The sequence below is a fragment of the Homalodisca vitripennis genome, chromosome 5 (assembly GCF_021130785.1).
Source record: "Homalodisca vitripennis isolate AUS2020 chromosome 5, UT_GWSS_2.1, whole genome shotgun sequence".
Classification (NCBI taxonomy): domain Eukaryota; kingdom Metazoa; phylum Arthropoda; class Insecta; order Hemiptera; family Cicadellidae; genus Homalodisca; species Homalodisca vitripennis.
In genome coordinates this window covers 129,683,598-129,701,519 of record NC_060211.1, presented here as the reverse complement: position 1 = coordinate 129,701,519, position 17,922 = coordinate 129,683,598, and the positions used below count along the sequence as shown (strand labels likewise).

The following is a 17,922-nucleotide window of genomic DNA, read 5'->3' as shown; positions in this document are numbered from 1 at the left end:
ATAAACTCTGTCCTAAGAAACTATTTCAGAAAACTTTGAAATTACATGTGCTCTTCACATAAAGCTTACTCTATACTTAAAAGACTATAATAATAAAGAAATTTAAATGATAGATAAATTAACTAAACAAACAGTTGTGATACCATAAAACAATGTTTACACAGAACAGTATATTTCACACAGATATATATATATATATATATATATATATATATATATATATATATATATCAACATATATATTACACAGATATTTCAAATGCTGTTTCATTTTGAAGTCAAACCACATGAAGTGAGGCACCACAATCGAAATCACTGTTGCTAATATAGAAATGAATCTTTAGAGAAAATATCAAGTCTATTAGACAGACAGAAATGCAATGTTCCAGCTTCTTTAGTGTTTTTTTTATTCGTATGTAGGACAGTTTTTGACGGATTTCTAAATAAAAACGTTTTTTGGAAAAGTGCGCAATACAGGACTGCCTTAATTGCAACCTCCTCTCACGGCTGAATTGACATGATTAATATAACAAGAACATTTAATGGCTTCCGAGAAATGATTTTCCATTGTTACAATTATTCGATAACGTATAGATTGTTACATGTGTCATGTGAGCAATATTACTTTTCAAGTATTTCAAGTATTTCTTCGTTGGTTAAAATTTTTAACATTGTTTTAACCCACCTACCATCATCTTCCAAATCTAATCAAAGACTATAAGAGAGGCTGGTGCAGTGGGAGAAAAGCTATAATCAACGGAGTTTACTTCAACGTGAGTCTTTCGGGTTATCATAGGCTGTTGCTCAAAGACGCTAAGCTAAGAGCCAGAACACATGGCTACGCATTTGTCTGGTTTAGTGGTGGAAGGATATTGGTGAAAAAGGGAGAAACCAAGTCACAATTCTACGACCTAAAAAAGACAATCTAGGTAGCCTATAGTAAAATCAAACAAAAAACAAAATAAAATTGTTTATTTTATTTATTGTTGTTTATTGCATCTATATCTCTATTGTATGTTGTTATTGATTATTGTTCTTCCTTTACCTCTTTAGTTTATAGAGGAGTCAAAGAGGGTTTGTTAATTTTGTAATAGTCTATTTAGCTTGTTATTACTTGTTGCCTCTCTACCTATTGCCAATAAAAATTAGATTGTTTATTACATTTTAAATTGTCTATTCTTAACTCATTGTTCATGTAGGAGTTAAATACCTATAGTCGTTTATATTACTGTAATAACGGCAGTTTTGAAGAATGGAAAAATAACCTAGGTGAAAATAGAATGGATATTGACCTGCTTTATCTAAACATCAGATCACTGAATAAACCCTGGGACACATTAAAATTACAACTTTTATCCAATAATAGTAGGCCATAGTTTGATCTGATTATTTTATCTGAAAAGTCATGTGACACTCATGAGTTAGCTTTACTATTTAGTTTGCCATCCTACACTTAAGTGTCATAACTTAGAGAAAACAAGGGGGCAGGGGGGATTGTTATGTTTATCAATGACCTGATGCATCAGTTTTCACAAATTACAGTTGATAATATAAGCACTTACAAACAAATTACTGGAGAAATGAGTATAGCAGGGTATAAAATACCTTACAAATTTATTATTCATGCAGTGTAGAGACCTCCCACTTCCTCTAGTGGTTTTCACTCCCACAGGTCATCGAAGAGCTAACTTATGCCCTCACGAAACTGCACAAACTCAAAAATTTGATACTAATAGGGGATACCAATATAAATCTGAAGAACAAAAGTGATACAAATGTAATGAGTTAAAGGCAGCATTAGGAGAAAGGGGCCTAGAAAGGGGTATGGAGGTTCAAAACTAATTTTATAAATGTATATTCTAAGATGAAAATAAAATGACAAGTTTTTACGAGTGACTTTATGAAAAACAGCATAAATAATTTTCACAGATTGTATGTATATTAAACATTTTATATTTGTAATCACCATTAATAATGTAGTTTATTCTTTTATATACTTTAATTAAATACGTAGAAGAATATATTTTCTACCATGTCACTGAATGATTTGTATAATATTATTAATCTTCAAACCAAAGAAAGAAAGAAACTTTATTTCTCACAAATAACAATTAAGATACGTGTTTTATATAATTGTACAGACTAACCAAAAAAATTACATTTACTTACACATAAACAATACATACACATGCAACTACAACTACTATTACACTACATAACACTATGAGAAATAAAGAGAAAAAACTCCAAGGCAAAGCCTGTTTGGAGTAATAAATATCATAACATTAACAGAAAACTAGCAGCTTTATAAACAGTACAGTAATATTTTTAGCAAAACTTATTTATTTTTACTCTGAATGAAGTTCGTGAAAAACACTACTAAATTAATACAAAAATAATCTTAACTATACATCAAATAATCAACTAAGTCTAAATGTAAAAAATTAAACAAATAAACATGGAGATAAATCAAAATTACAGATACGATTTTTATAAACTTGTACAGACTAACCAAAAAAACATTACATTTACTTACACATAAACAATACATACATATGCAACTACAACTACTATTACACTATACAACACTGAACACAACACAGGAACATCAAGAATACTATACATAATGAACACAACTAGAACATAAATTAGATGATGCATTATTATCATTATTAGAAACAGATTACAAGGAAAGGAAACAATCTCATTTTAAACATTAATTTTAAAAAGTACTTCTTCAATATCCTTCATAGACAATAGCCACTTTTTAAGCTGTTTTAGAAAAATATTAATTGAATATTAACTCTTTATATGCTGCGGTAACAGATTAAAAAGTTTTGCTGCTAAAAAAATAAAAGTTTTTGTAAAGAAAGTATTTGAAGGTTTTGGTACTAATGACTCTTCTGCATTTCTGAATTTAAGTTTAAATTTATTTGTTCACTTATGATTCTTGCTTCTCAAGAAAAATATTTTAAAAACTTTAAAAACAAACATATATCTTAAAGGAAGAATATTCAATCTCAAAAACAAAGTTTAGGAAGGGTAGGGTTTGAAGGGTAGAAGATATCATTTAACGCCTTATAAGGTTACTGATAGTCGTAAAAGCTGACGTTGTTGACGTTATTGAATAATTTTAGCAACGTACATTTATTTCTGTTATCACGCAAATTTTCCCGATACTTCAGCCGTGAGAGGAAGTGGTCATTAAAACAATGCCATCGTTGAAGTACTCATGTTGCAACGTCTAAAAAGAGAACAATGATATCTTATCTTAAAATCCTTTCAATCAGACTTAATAAATAACTGGTTTCAGTTAGTGGAGGCATTCATTTGACTATACGTTTTAATACAAGTACCTACATCTAATAACGTGGTTCTTCAAAGATTAGAATGAAACTTTTATTCTTATCTGTTTGCCTGTTACTGGTGAATTTATGTAAGTACGTAGTGTAAGAATTAATAATTATTTTATGTAATTTTAATATACAGAGTTATTTGGGGTAATTTATATATATATATATATAAATTATATATTTATATATATATATATATATATATATATATATATATATATATATATGTTAAGGTAAACGGATCGAACCTGAAAAGATAGATATACTGATTTTTATGAGTAGACAGTAGCCATCTTAGATATTTTATTGGTATTACATTAATATTAATTTAAAAAAACAGAAACAATCATCCAATTGTACTTTTAGTTTAAACTCGTGATTATAATATTTGTCAAATCTAATTAAATATGAGAAGTGATGACTCTTATTAGCGAATTTTTTAATTATACATTTCTTATCTTTGCTGACATCACATGTTAGATATACATTTATCTAATAGAAATTCCTTAATGAATAATATTCATATGCACTATGTATAGAAATGTTGTAAATGATTGCGTTTCCTGTAATTTTTGGTGGAATGAGATTTGCAGTAATATTATTGGAAGCATTTCATATCCAATCGCCCACCATCTTGAGATTTAACGAGGTGTTATAAAAGTCATACGAAATCTTGAAAAATAAAATATTTTATCTGTGCTGTATAGTGAAGAATTTATCTCACATAAAAATGTTCCACAAAATGTTACTATCTTTAATCGTTTGGTGGAGAACTTACCACCTCAATCAAGGCAATCGAGTATATAATATATTGCCACCATTGAGAAAATTACCGTACTAATTTAGTTTCCAACTCGCTCATAATCATTATAATCATCAATGATAAAAATTTAGCAAGATAATAATCACTCTCATGTAACATATCTTGACACTAAGTTATTATGTTACTAACTACTAATTTGTCCTGTTATGAATAATAGACAAAAACAAATATTGCCCGAACGATTCAAAGTCCTATTCATAACAGAACCATTATAGCGTCTAAAAACTCAAACTGGAGCAATTTCACCTTTGACATCACAATTCTTTCCATATGGAATACCAAGCGGCCTAACTACGCTATATTCAACAATTATTGGAATTGTTTATCACTATATGACAACTCAATCTTTTCAAGTAAACATAGAAACATCAGAATTTACGTGTTGTCTTTATCTACTTATTATAGAGGTGGCATACATATTATTGAAAAAGTTAAACAGAGTTTCCATTATTACACCTGATACTGTCTAGTTCGTTACTTTCCCCTTTATGTTATTTTCCTCTTCTCTCACTCCTTTTTCCCTTCCTGTTTGTTCAACTGATGAGATGCGAGTTAGTCAAACCGCGTGTCGCGTGACAGACTCCACTGGAGTTAGAAGCCCAATTTTAAGTCTATAGATCATTTCAATCTCGATATGCCCGTCGATAGACGGAGATACAATGAGACGGAAAGAATTTTCGGCCCACGTTATAGAAACTTGGTCTGAGTAAAAGATATCTGTCAGCCAAATCTCGCAGATGGACATTACATCATTTTGAACTAATTCCTGTATATGTAAAATTTAAGTTGTATCAAAAAGTTAAAATATTTAATAATATTTAAAAATTTAAGTATGAAACCTTTCCCGACATTCATCCGGCGGATGGTTAGGCTAAGTGAATGCTCGGTAAAATCCTACAGAAGTACATGCCCGTCATCAAACATGACGCGTTTTGTAATATAAAATATGAATAGACATGCTTAAATAAACATGAAAATATATTTCTTGATATCTCTTCCCGAGTTATATGCTACCCTAACACTCAGCTAAATTCCTTGTACCTCCCCTTATATGTATCACCCTTTAAATAACTCTATACTGTATTTATGAATAAGATATATTATGATTACGATAAGATGGAGCATCCAAAGACCTGACAGAAGATAATATGAACCTTGCCGACGAATTGTGAATATAAAATAACTTCATTAGACGTGAGACTATGTCACATGTGAAAATGCTTGGTTTTTTAAAGACATATTCGTTATACGTATTTCTTGTCTCCATCATGGTTCCCATTAAGGCCTCTGTAAACATTCTCACGAATGCTCAGTCAAATCCGATGGATTAACACAGCCATAATTAAATTTCAATAATGAATAAACAGTATAGAAACTAGGCTAAGTACAAAACTTACAGTTTATAAAAGAATCGTTTTCGAATTCTCGTGCGAATAGACAAGCAAATATACAGAAATTAAACTGTACCTATATGCTAACGCATAGTCAATAATATAGAAGTTTTTGTATTGATTTATTACATTTTTTAATATAAATGTATAATAAGCATTTCCACATACACTGAATATTTACTCAAATTATAAACAACAAATAAATAACTAACAATACTACAATTTACAGGTTTGGCAAGTGGGTTTGAGATTGGGAAACCGTCGCATGCTTACACCCACGGTGGCAGCCGTGATAATCAGGAAACTAGTCTTGGGATATACAATGGTAAAAAAACCACTATAGCAAAATTCCCTTACATGGTAAGTACAGTATTTTGTAATATTTTTCTATTAAAAATATTAAAACCTATTTTACCTAGCACAAAAATATATTTCCCAATATTTTTATTGAATATTAAAAAATAGGTTAACACATAGACGGCGGTGGACGCACATTACTAATTTAGTCAATATTCCTTAATTTGCACATGGGTTCAGAGGCAAAATTAGTGCCCCTTTAGGTCCTTACATTTAACCTAAAAAAACTAGCACAAAATTAATAACTTCAGTAAAACGTAATATATTTTTAGTATTTAAAATTATTAAAAAATTCAAATAAATATTAAAAATGATATTACTTTGAGTAATAACATATATCGATCTACAAAGAGAATATATTTGCTATACTCACTGACCTGGAGGCAGTATATTATTAGTAGTCACTGTCACAGCGAAGGTGTTAACATTTATAATTTTGTGTTCCCTTATCCAAGAAATATATACAAATGACCAACAAAAACCTTTTTTTCTAACTGAGATTGCCAGAATTTGTGTCTATAATTCTACATTCTTCTGTTCTGTATATTAAGTCAATATTCTGCATATTACGTCGATATTAATCCATGTCACTCCATAAGATCTTGTTAACCATTAAGCATTAGCTTATATAGGGTGAATATAAAGTCAGGAACCCCCCCCCCTACTTTTTTCTATATGTAATATAATGCGATATCCTTTGGGTAGTGGTGCATTATGGAAAGGAAGTTTCATTTTATTATACTGACAATTTTTTGTGTCTCCCAAAAATGCGAAATTTTGGGGGCAACCCAAAAATTTCAAATGTAAACCCCTATCAAGTGACCCCTCATTTTAAAGAGCATAAAAAAACTTAAATAGTGGTGAGAACCAGAGATCACTATATCTTTCCTAATCCGAAATAATAGCCAGTATTACTAGAAAAATTGTAACACAATTTACAACATAGCCAATAAAAATTTTAATGAAGTCTTTACACCTACATTTATTTTGTTTGGGTACAGTTTCCGTCTGCGTGGAAACAGGTTTTTTGGTTGTTTGTGTTCTCAATGAGGCATGCAATGGAAGAAGGATCCAATTTTAGAAAGTAAACTGATAAGGAGTTTATTGTCAATGAGTGACTGGGCTTTCCCGGTTCGAAGTACAGTTAGTACAAACTAGTCCATTCTTTGTTTCAATCTTGTGAGAACAGGTCATACTTTGACAGTAGTTATTATCTTAGTGGATCATTATTATGCAGTGATATTGTGTTGATACTGTTCCGTGAAGTATTTTGAGAAGTTTTTATGTGTTTTAGTGTTATTAGAAAATTTATTTAGGTGCACTTTCGCATTGTAAGTTTTAAATAATATTATCTACTTAATACTGATTACGAGTAAAAATGTCACGTAGTCACGAAGATAAAGTAGAAATAACATTTTCTTTCGGGGCTTCGAATGAAAATTATCATGAGGCAGAAAGGCGGTTTAATTTGGCCCATCCTGATAGACCTGTGACAAGGAAATACTTTAGTAAATAAGTTCCGAGAATTTGGTTCCATCAAAGATGCCCCACGCTCAGGTCGTTTCCCAAATGTCTGTGGTAATGTTATTGAAAAAAAATTCACACTTATAAAATTAAGCTTTTCTATAAGTTAAACAAAGGCGATACAGACCGTCGTCTACAATTTTGTGGAGAATGGAAGCACTAATTTTTGCGCATCCATTGTTTGTTCGAAACGTTGTTTTTAGAGATGGATGCGGTTTTTTTCGTCAATAGAGATGTGAACTAACACAACTGCAGGTACTGGGACACAGAAACTGCCCATGTTTTCCGTGAATCTCGCACCCAGTACCCAGAAAAAGTTAATGTCTGGGCTGGGATTTTTGGGAATCACATTATAAGAAAATCTTTTATTAATGGGAATCTCAATGGTCAACTGTATTTGAAAATCTTACAAGAATCAATTTTTCCTGCAATAAATACTGTTATTAGGGACAGTCAATATGAATTTGAAGAAGAAATCGTTCATTTCCAGCAAGATGGTGCCCCACCACATTATCATCGTGCTGTACGACATTTCCTGGGAACTCAGCTACGTGGTCAGTGGTAGGCGTGGTGTAATAGAATGGCCTGCACAGTCTCCGGACCTTACACCCATGAACTTTTTTCTATGGAGTCCCATAAAATTCATAATTTAAAAAACACAAGTAGCAAACCTGGAAGATTTAAGAAACAGGATTATTGATTCTTGCAACCAAATACCACCTCAGACATTTCAAAACGTCAGAGAGGCGTTCACCCTACGCGTGTCTTACTGCCAAATAGTAGGAGGGCTTCAGTTTGAACATTTGATTTGACTTCGTGACGTGGTGAGTTATTAAAATGTTTTTAGTAATACTGGCTATTATTTCGGATTAGGAAAGATATAGCAATCTCTAGTTTTCACCACTATTTAGGTTTTTTCATGCTATTTAAAATGAGGGGTCACTTGATAGGGGTTTACATTTGAAATTTTTGGGTTGCCCCCAAAATTTCACATTTTTGGGGGACACAAAAAATTGTCAATATCATAAAATTAAACTTCATTTCCATATTGCACCACTACCCAAAGGACATCTCCTTATATTACCTATAGAAAAAAGTAGAGAGGGGGATCCTGACTTTATATTCACCCTGTATAAGCATTAGCAAAACCTTACACATATATTGGAAAGGGCTCTGTTGTGTGCACATTCCCCGGGCAAGTGGGAGGTCCGGGTTCGAGTCCCGGCGGAGCTGGTACTTTTTGTGATACAATGTTTATTGAGAAATTATATATATATATATATATATATATATATATATATATATATTATTTCTATATATAATATATAGATATATATATTTATATATCAATATTATTTATGTATATAAATTTATATTTAGATATAAATATTATTTATATACATATATAAATTTATGTGTGTGTGTGTTTGTATTTGTATGAGAGGCGATTATCTGCTCATGCGATTCAACAAAAACAAAATAAATAAGAAAATTGCTTCGGCCTAAAAGGAATCTACCATTTATATATATGGTTATAAATGGTTATATATATATATATATATATCACTATGGTACATTGGTAACTATAATGGTAATTGGAAAATATCTGTTTACAAAATATGTTCGGTACTAACATACGAGATTTTAATTAACAAGTAAATTAGTCCTGGAATAAAAGGAATAAATAATACAGTGGAAGTCAATTGTAAAAGTTGGTGACAATTTCAGCGCATTCTTGCACTGTATTACCCTCCCCAACACACAGGAACCTCTATTATCTAAACACTGCTATAAAACCTAACGCAATTAACATACATGTTCATGCATTATATAGCAATATTCTAGGATAAAAATCATTGAAACACGTTAAAGCTGTTTTTTATTGTAAAGTTTGATCATTGCAGGTTTCCATATTATATCTAAATTCATACATTGGCTCTGGAGTGATTTTAAATACTCACTGGATACTGACTACTGCCTTCAACATTGTTTGGTAAGTCATATCTAGAATGCAGTAAACGAATGTTATAGACAGTAATTCATGTCTACATATAAATAATTTCAATATTTAAGTGGAAGTTTATTGTTTATCTCCTCAAAAGTTATCTGTCTTGAATACCAAGCTAGTTGAAAAACTATCTTTAGTAAGGTAAACTTTATTGATTCAAATATCTCTTAAAACCAACAGTAGGTCTACATTGGAGAGAGTTTATGGACTTGGTACCTTTTACACAAAGTAATAAGTTACATATTTAATTAAAAAATGGCTTACTTATGCCATATTTTTTAGTATCTGGTTGTTAAATCTTCGTTAAAAGTCTGAGTGATATTCATCAAATATAAGTTCCAACTGTTTTTACAATCCTCAACTGATCGCCTCTGGCAGAAACAGAACCTTCGGAACTAATTAACCTTTCTCTGCTAACCTTGTATTATGCCATAATCCATTCTGACTTTAATCGTGATATAAATTGGTCAATCTCGGTAACTTTTTACTGCACAACATTTTATAGGAATTCCCTAATTAATTAACAGTATTAAACTTAAAGATGAAGCAATGAATTGTTTATACCACTAAAAAAAAATCATAGCATAAGGTAATTGGTTTTTGAATGTTGAAGGTTGTGACTCAGGTTAATAAAAGTAAACTTCGACGTTTAATGTTAATCTGTAAAATCCTAAAAAGATATCCCATTGTCCTACTAACGTGCCAACGTTATCGGGTACATTCGGCTTTGGTTCTACACTGGAAGTTCTGGTTTCTAAACTTATCATACTCAAGCCTTTGTTGTCCATTTCCCACTTGCTTAATAAATTAGTTGTACTAGTTTTACTTCTATAAGTAATTAATTTGAATACTGTTCCTTTGACAGCCCTGCCTTCAAGCGAGGTTAAGATGGGCATCAGTAAAAAAATAGTCACGGGAGGCCTGCCCCTCGGTTGCCCTTTTACGTGCTCACTCTGGTGAAAAACAGTAGAAGCGGAGGAGTAATACAATGCTGTAGGAACAAAATTAATAATGTTATCTAGTCTAGTTTAGCGGTGGAGTATTTACCTTTTATTCTCTCTTGCTATTTTGTCATTTCTTCGTTATAAAACTATTGCCCTTCTATGCCAAATCGTATAATATACGTTTTATTTACATAGAAAGAACTTGGAACTGATTTACGCCATCAAAAAACATCTAAAGTAAGCTTTACTAAACTTTTGTCCAATTCCAATGTTCCTCTTAGCAAAGGCACAAGGTTCCGGGGAATAAACGTGATACACGAAAATCGTGCAATAGATAGATTCCTCATTAAAAATTCAAAGCAGACTTATAAAAATACTTGTTTAGTTTTCTTTTCAAAAGGCAGCAGAGTTCTATTGAAATGTTTTTTATATTCTTTAATCTATCGAAAAGAAATCATTAATATAAATTACTTTAAAAACACCTTATATTTTATTACCTTTATGTACAAGAATTACTATGCAATCATTGAAAATTACTATTAATATCACTTGTTTCACTCACAAAAAATATGTGCAAAAAAACCTTTTCTCAAGTATAGTTTTTCGATTGATATTATTTACCATTCAAGTTATTTTGCTTAAAGATTCACTTAGATTAGATTTAATATTATAAATTTTGAATAGGTTTGTATCTTCTGTTAATACAGTTATAATCACGACAAAGATCATATTTGTAACACAATTAATGCGTTCCAATCGAAACAATATGGCTTATAATTAAAACAAAAACTATTGTTTATAAACTTCATAAATAACGGCTCTATTTAATTTAAAAAATATACATAACATACCAATCTTAGATAAAGCGAAAGTGTTAAGACAATATGAATGTTACTATAAAAGTGCAAACTTTTACAGATCTGTTTATACGTATTTCGTGCAGACATATCATTGTATGGTCACTACTGAATTATTATTATAAAAATATGATAAATTGTTGAACATAAAAAAAACTGCACCTTTACATTTGATATATATATATATATATATATATATATATATATATATATATATATATATGTTTGCTCCTATCCCAAAAATGGCACTTACAAAACAATTTATGTTTTATTAGTTTAAAATTACGCGTCCCAAAAAAGGCATTCACTAATAAGTTTTTCTTTTTTTAATGCTTTAATAGAAAACTTGTTACTTATGTTTTAATATCGATAATTTAAAACTCAGTAGAGTTTGTTATATAAAGTAAACCGATACCACAAAAATATCAACGTATTATTTAAACCGTTTTAAGTAAGGAAATGTTTATATTACTATAAAAACAACAGCTAAGAATGTTGTCAAAACCATAACAATTTTAAGAAGAGCAGCACTTTTTAGTGCACATATGCCTATCGATAGCCATTACAACGGGTTGAAATTTCTAAGGCATTTTAAGACGAAAGTAACCAATAACTAATTATTTTCAGGTTCCCAAAAAAAGATATGTCGTTCCGAGTGGGGAGTAGCAACTGTGAGAAGGGCGGCCAGCTCTTCACTGCAGACAAGGTTTAGTGAACGTGAACTACAGTCATACCTGGGACTACGATATCGCAGTCGTCAAGCTCAACAAGCCCATCAAGTTTGGCAAGCACGTCAAGCCCATCAAGCTCGGAACTACAAGCCTCAAGCCGACGACTAAGGTTGTGATAGCGGGATGGGGACCAGAGTCACAAGTGAGTGGTAGTGCATTCCAATTAATTTTAATATATATATATATATATAAGTTTTTATTATTTTAGATATTTGTTCATATCAAAGTCCCAAAACTAATCACTTGGTTTAAAAGTATTTTCCCCAAAAGTTTGCATCTTACGCTTTTCGGTAGGTACTTCTTACGCTTATATGCTTGTTTTTACTTGCCAATAGAACCTAAGTTTCAGCACAGAAAAACTGTATAGCTGAAGAAGTTGAAAAACAAAATTTACATCACTAGTTGTAAAAATACTTATGATGTTGTAGAGAGATATATCAAGGGATATTATTTATTAGCTGAGAGTTAGGGGGGGACTATTATTCAAAAGGTTGGAATATTCTTTTCTATGTGTGTCTCCTTATGACGTTCAGAGAATAAACTGACATTTAGACTTAAAATGAAGCTTCATTCTTATACAGGAATCATTTTAAGCTTATACAAGCGACACTAAATTCAACCATTCCATAGGATGTGGCTAAGCGTCAACGAAAATGATTACACTTCTACTATGGGTAATCATGATTGTAACGGGATATCTTAAACAACATTTTAAACAAATACATGATATTTGAATATGTAACTCAGTATGACATGAATTTTAGCCATCCAAACACAAAAGTTTTACGTAATACATCATCACATGGTAGCATGGTGTGTAGACTATCAGAACAAAAATGTGAAATAATAATTTGGCAAAATACTTTTAAACTATTTCTTTTGTGAAAAGTTTGCAACAAGTTTCATTTCTTCATAGACAACAATGAGTCCTATTATAGAACTTGTCCATAGCAATGACTAGAATGGGCTTAGCATCATTGAATCCCATTACTAAGTAGGGTTGAACATTTTCTCATGTGTTTACCGTAGAATTTTGAAAGTTTCGTTTCTGTTTTTTCTCCTGTCCGCAAATCGATCAAGAATAAAATAAGCTATATTTTAAATATTGCACGTAGCCTGTTATGCGTCACGTAGTAAATAGGACTCTTATGTAGGAGTACACTTAGTTCCTATGATACAAAACATATAATCAAAAATTACATAAATAAAACCTCACTTATGCTCCTAGCACACGATAAACCCAATAATAGCGCTATTTCAGACTTTAAAAAGTGCACAATGAAACTCACTCATTCTATCATTTATTTTTTAGTATACGATGAATAAGTACAAACATAAAGATAGGAATACTGTTATTATTTTAGTATGTTTAATTAGTGAAATTTATTCTTTAACAGTAAAATGGAATAACAAAATGATACTTTTAGTCTGAAGACAAGTCGAAGACCTTGCGTACAGCTAAAGTGACAGTGTACGACTGGAAGAAATGTGAAGCGACGTACTCCTCTAAACTGACACAGAGACTAATGTGTACATACGACACAAATGTTGGTCCTTGTGCTGTAAGTAACAATTTTACTTTAACCTAGGTATGGTAATATGGTAAAGTAATATAGTGAATATGTAGTTCCAAATCTAGTACTGTTTATTATAGTCACATGCGATAATTTAAGTAAGTTTTGCTTCAATCAATACAATTATTTGTTGAAGGCTTCAATTTCTTGTCAAGCTTGCGTTTTATTATGCGTTAAAAGTGTAATACAAGTTGAGTAAATATAAGTCGATTGGACTTTTATATCACAGAAATAAATATTCTAAATCTAACCGATACTATTCTTTGTCTCTATTTTTCTAATATATTTCAATTTTAATTTTCTATGAGGTTTTACTGAATTATTATTAGTTTAGCATTACTTAATGATTGTGGATGATTTAAAACACGACCACAATTTTATACATGTCATACTCATGTATTAAAAGTAGTTCGTGGTTTCTAGAGCAGACATTTACATTTTGATAATTTAAAACTATCTATAAAGCATATAAACATACCAAAGTTGACGACTTATATTATACGTTTTAATATTTAAATATTTGAAATATTCTTAAATATTTAATTTTTATAATTATCGCACAAAACAATCCTTTTATCATTTCAGATTTATTTTTGCAATATATACTTATTATTGTACTACTGCATTCCTAATGACGTTGATATTAGAAAATTTTGCTGGTGTGCTTGCATATTTTCTACGAAATAAATTGAGGGCAGAATGTTTATTAAACCATTTTTCTTTAACTGTAAACAGTAACGTGAACTACATACTATATTTTCAGTTTAAATTATCCAGTATTAGGAGTATTCTCTTGATTCTTGAAAATTTTTCTTTATTTATTTATATATTTGCGCCATTTAGCGTTTTATAATTTTTGATACTTTCTCTTTTAAGGTACTTTCTTAACGTTGAACGTGTTTTTTTAAGTATTTCAATGTAATTAATAGATATAAATCCTAGAAATTATTCGACACGCCCTAAACTATCGTCATTGCTATTATGTAGTAGGAGTATTCTCTTGATACTTGAAGATTGATCTTTATTTATTTATTTTTTACTTCATTTAACATTTTGGAATTTTTGGGACTTTCTTCTTTTAAACGTACTTTCTTAACGTAAAAATTGTTTTTTAAGTATTTCAATGTAAGTAATAATAAAAAATCCAACAAATTATTCGACACACCATGAACTATCGTCATTGCTATTATGAAGGACAGCAGATCTAAAAAGGATATAATATAAATAGTTTATTACAACTTGGAAATAAATCAACTTTTAAATATAGCTTATACTATTTTAATACTGTTACATATACATGTAATTTCGTGTACAGTCTGATTTCGGAGATCCTCTGGTGTACAAGAATGCAGTGTACGGATTGTTCGCCGGTGGTTACAAATGTCTCTCTGACCCTGCTCTGTACGTGAATGTGCCCGTATTGGTCGATTGGGTCAAAAATGCAATTAAGGAGTGAATGTTTAGTTAAAAAAATAACTAATGACTGAATAAATATATTTCTCTTCATAATGTTTCTTATTTGACATGCCTATGAAAACTCTACAGTTATTACGCAAATGTGTTAGACTAGAATGATTTTTTCGCTTAATCATCTCTGCATCCCATTACTATCCCTCCTTCTCAAAATACAGTTCCAGTTCACTATTTTAATTAAACTTATCCTTGATAGCAATGTGCTTAGATTTACGTGTCATAAATGTATTTTGTAAGATAATCCGAATTGAGAATATTTAATTAAACGGTCAATCTCATGTATTGAACCATTTACCACAGTTTGCACACAAAACCTTCTACTAAAAATATCAATCACAGAATTTCATCCTCGCAGAATAAATAAGGCACACACTTGACAAATCAACACTTTTGAAATTACCTCATTTGCAGCACCTTTAAGGTAACATAAATTAACGCCTATTCACCGGACAGTTCCACCGCAAGTGGGCCCTTCTGTTGCCTTCAGCAGTTGCCGGAATGGAGGTAGAAACAGCTACGGATTGGGTGTATGTTTTTAATAAGTGGTATTGTAAATTTAACTCACCCATTTCGTATCTGTCGACGAAGTTGTAAGGAGCAAGCCGCCCTGAAGTCGACCATCTTTCGACCATGGATATTTTCAAGAGATAGCGACCACCGTTACCAGTCCATCTGCCGCTTACTCCTCCTTCGTCTTGGTGACTGTAATAGATCGGACCGATGTCTAGAAAGATAACTGGCAGTGTTCGTATAGAATCCAGCGTATATGGATGCGCAGTGGTGGCCGTTAAAAAGAGGCTTTTGTTTATACAGCATATATCTTTGACGTAGAGCAGGAATTTGGAGAACGAGACCTATTCAACATTGTCACCGCATTGAGTCAGTAAATTAATTCGCAATAATGAAAAATTCCTTGTTGTGTACTGTGAGGTTTTTGGCGTTTCATTATGTTAGGTAACACAAGGACTAAAAATTCACCTATTTTCTAAAATCTTTAACCACCGTTTTGGTAAGGGGAAGATTTTGAGGTTGGGTTTTATAGAGAGTAGAGAATATAGCGAATTTTATAGTTACAGCTCGACATGTGCTCTCATTTTAGATTTTCTACTGACTCCGTGTGAAACGCCACCAGTATGATGTAAAATTGATATTTTTTTTAAATTTAATTTTAGGTATAGTAATTATACGGAAAGTTTTGTTACATTAACTCCAATACTTAATATTTGGCCGAACACTGCATACTTTAAATTTGCTCAAATGTACAGTTAAAAGTATATTCTTCAGTATAATTGTAATTCTTATCTGTATAAACTCTGTTCTGAAAAGCGATTTCAGAAAACTTACAGAGAAATTACAAGTGTTTTTCCTATAAAGCTTACTATATACTTACAAGCCTTTAATGGTACATAAATTTAAATGGCAGGTAAATTAACTAAACATACAGTTGTGCTGTCATAACACAATGTTTACACAGAACAGAATATTATATTTAAATTATCTTGCATGTCTAAGCCAAACCCCTTGAAGAAAATATCAAGTCTATTGGGTAGGTTATACATTTACATCGTAGATTCTAATATACAGGTAGACAGACAGATAGAGAGACAGAAATGTAATGATCCAGCTTCTTTAGTGATTTTTTATTCGTATTATGGACAGTTTTTGATGGATTTCTAAATGAAAACTTTTTTTTGAAAAGTGCGCAATACTGGTATATACTGTCTTAATTGCAACCTCCTCTCACGGCTGAATTGACATGAGTAATATAACAAGAACATTTACTGGCTACCTATAAATGAGTTTCCATTGCAAACCTTATTCGATAACGTATGGATTGTTACTGGTGTCATGTGTGGAATATTACTTTTGAAGTATCTCTTCGTTGGTTAGAGGTTTTAACATATTATATTATTTATGATTCAAAGATAATATGTAGCGTAAACCGTTCAACTGTGAATTTCTAAACAGATTATAAATTTAATTATTCCGTATTATGAAATTAAACATTAATATACCCTTACACTACTTATTACATTATATGTACATTTTTACCGTTGGATTTAAAACACTTCTCTAGGTATAATTAGTTAATTTTTTCCCATTTACTTTGAACCATAATTTGTGTGTCCCTAATAAGTGATGACGAGTCGAGAGGTCATCACACCACGTGTCGACTAACAGGCTTCACTAAGGTTGCATGTAAAATTTCAAATCAACATAGCCCTTTCATTCTCTAGATGACCTGCGGACGGAAAAAATCATACAGAAAATAGATGTTTTCATATCCCCTACAACAAAAAATAAATAAAAACTGTGTCAGCCTACTAAGTGATAGGCTTCAATAACGCTTAGTCAAATTCCATTGACATACACCATTGGTCCCAACAAACATTTTTTAAGGACCCCCTTATCAGTCACTTTACTGATACGGACCCCTCAAATTCTTACACTTAAATAGTAGATTACACGCCTAATAATCTGAGTAACATTAGTCAATAAGTACCTTGCCTACCCATTTACTTTAAGATAGAAACTGTTCTTATAAAAATTAAATTTAAGCTACCACAAATTTATTATAGTTTATTCAACAAGAGCAATGATTTTATTTTTATTTAAGAATCCTAAAGTAAGACCTCCAATATGTCAGAATATGTAGGTCCAGGCGATGTTAATTACACTTTTGTATATTACTCATTTCTTTTGTAGTAAAAAAGTACTACACGTTTGTTTTGATTGCGATATCCAGAGAAAAGTATTGATTACAATAATATATAATAGTAAGAAACTGAATAATATCATTAAGTCAAAATTATTATTTATAAACAAGGCATGCAATAATTCATGATTTCTGATATGTTCGTTTCCATACGTGACTCTTTTACTCTGA

The 17,922-nt window shown here is 30.9% G+C and overlaps 2 protein-coding genes across 2 annotated transcripts in view; both read left to right on the top strand.

Moving 5' to 3' along the window:
- Window positions 1-3,328: 3,328 nt before the first annotated feature.
- Window positions 3,329-12,124, top strand: LOC124363918 (achelase-1-like). Its single transcript, XM_046819190.1, has 4 exons — window positions 3,329-3,436; window positions 5,797-5,927; window positions 9,353-9,441; window positions 11,885-12,124. Exons 1-4 carry the CDS (start codon window positions 3,391-3,393, stop codon window positions 11,967-11,969), a joined length of 351 nt encoding a protein of 116 aa, XP_046675146.1. The 5' UTR covers window positions 3,329-3,390; the 3' UTR covers window positions 11,970-12,124.
- Window positions 12,112-17,922, top strand: part of LOC124363613 (trypsin theta-like) — a 33,315-nt gene continuing 27,504 nt past the window's right edge. The window contains exons 1-3 of the mRNA XM_046818870.1: window positions 12,112-12,130; window positions 13,423-13,550; window positions 14,878-14,963. Coding sequence (XP_046674826.1) covers window positions 12,112-12,130; window positions 13,423-13,550; window positions 14,878-14,963 — 233 coding nt within the window. The remainder of the gene's footprint in view (window positions 12,131-13,422; window positions 13,551-14,877; window positions 14,964-17,922) is intronic.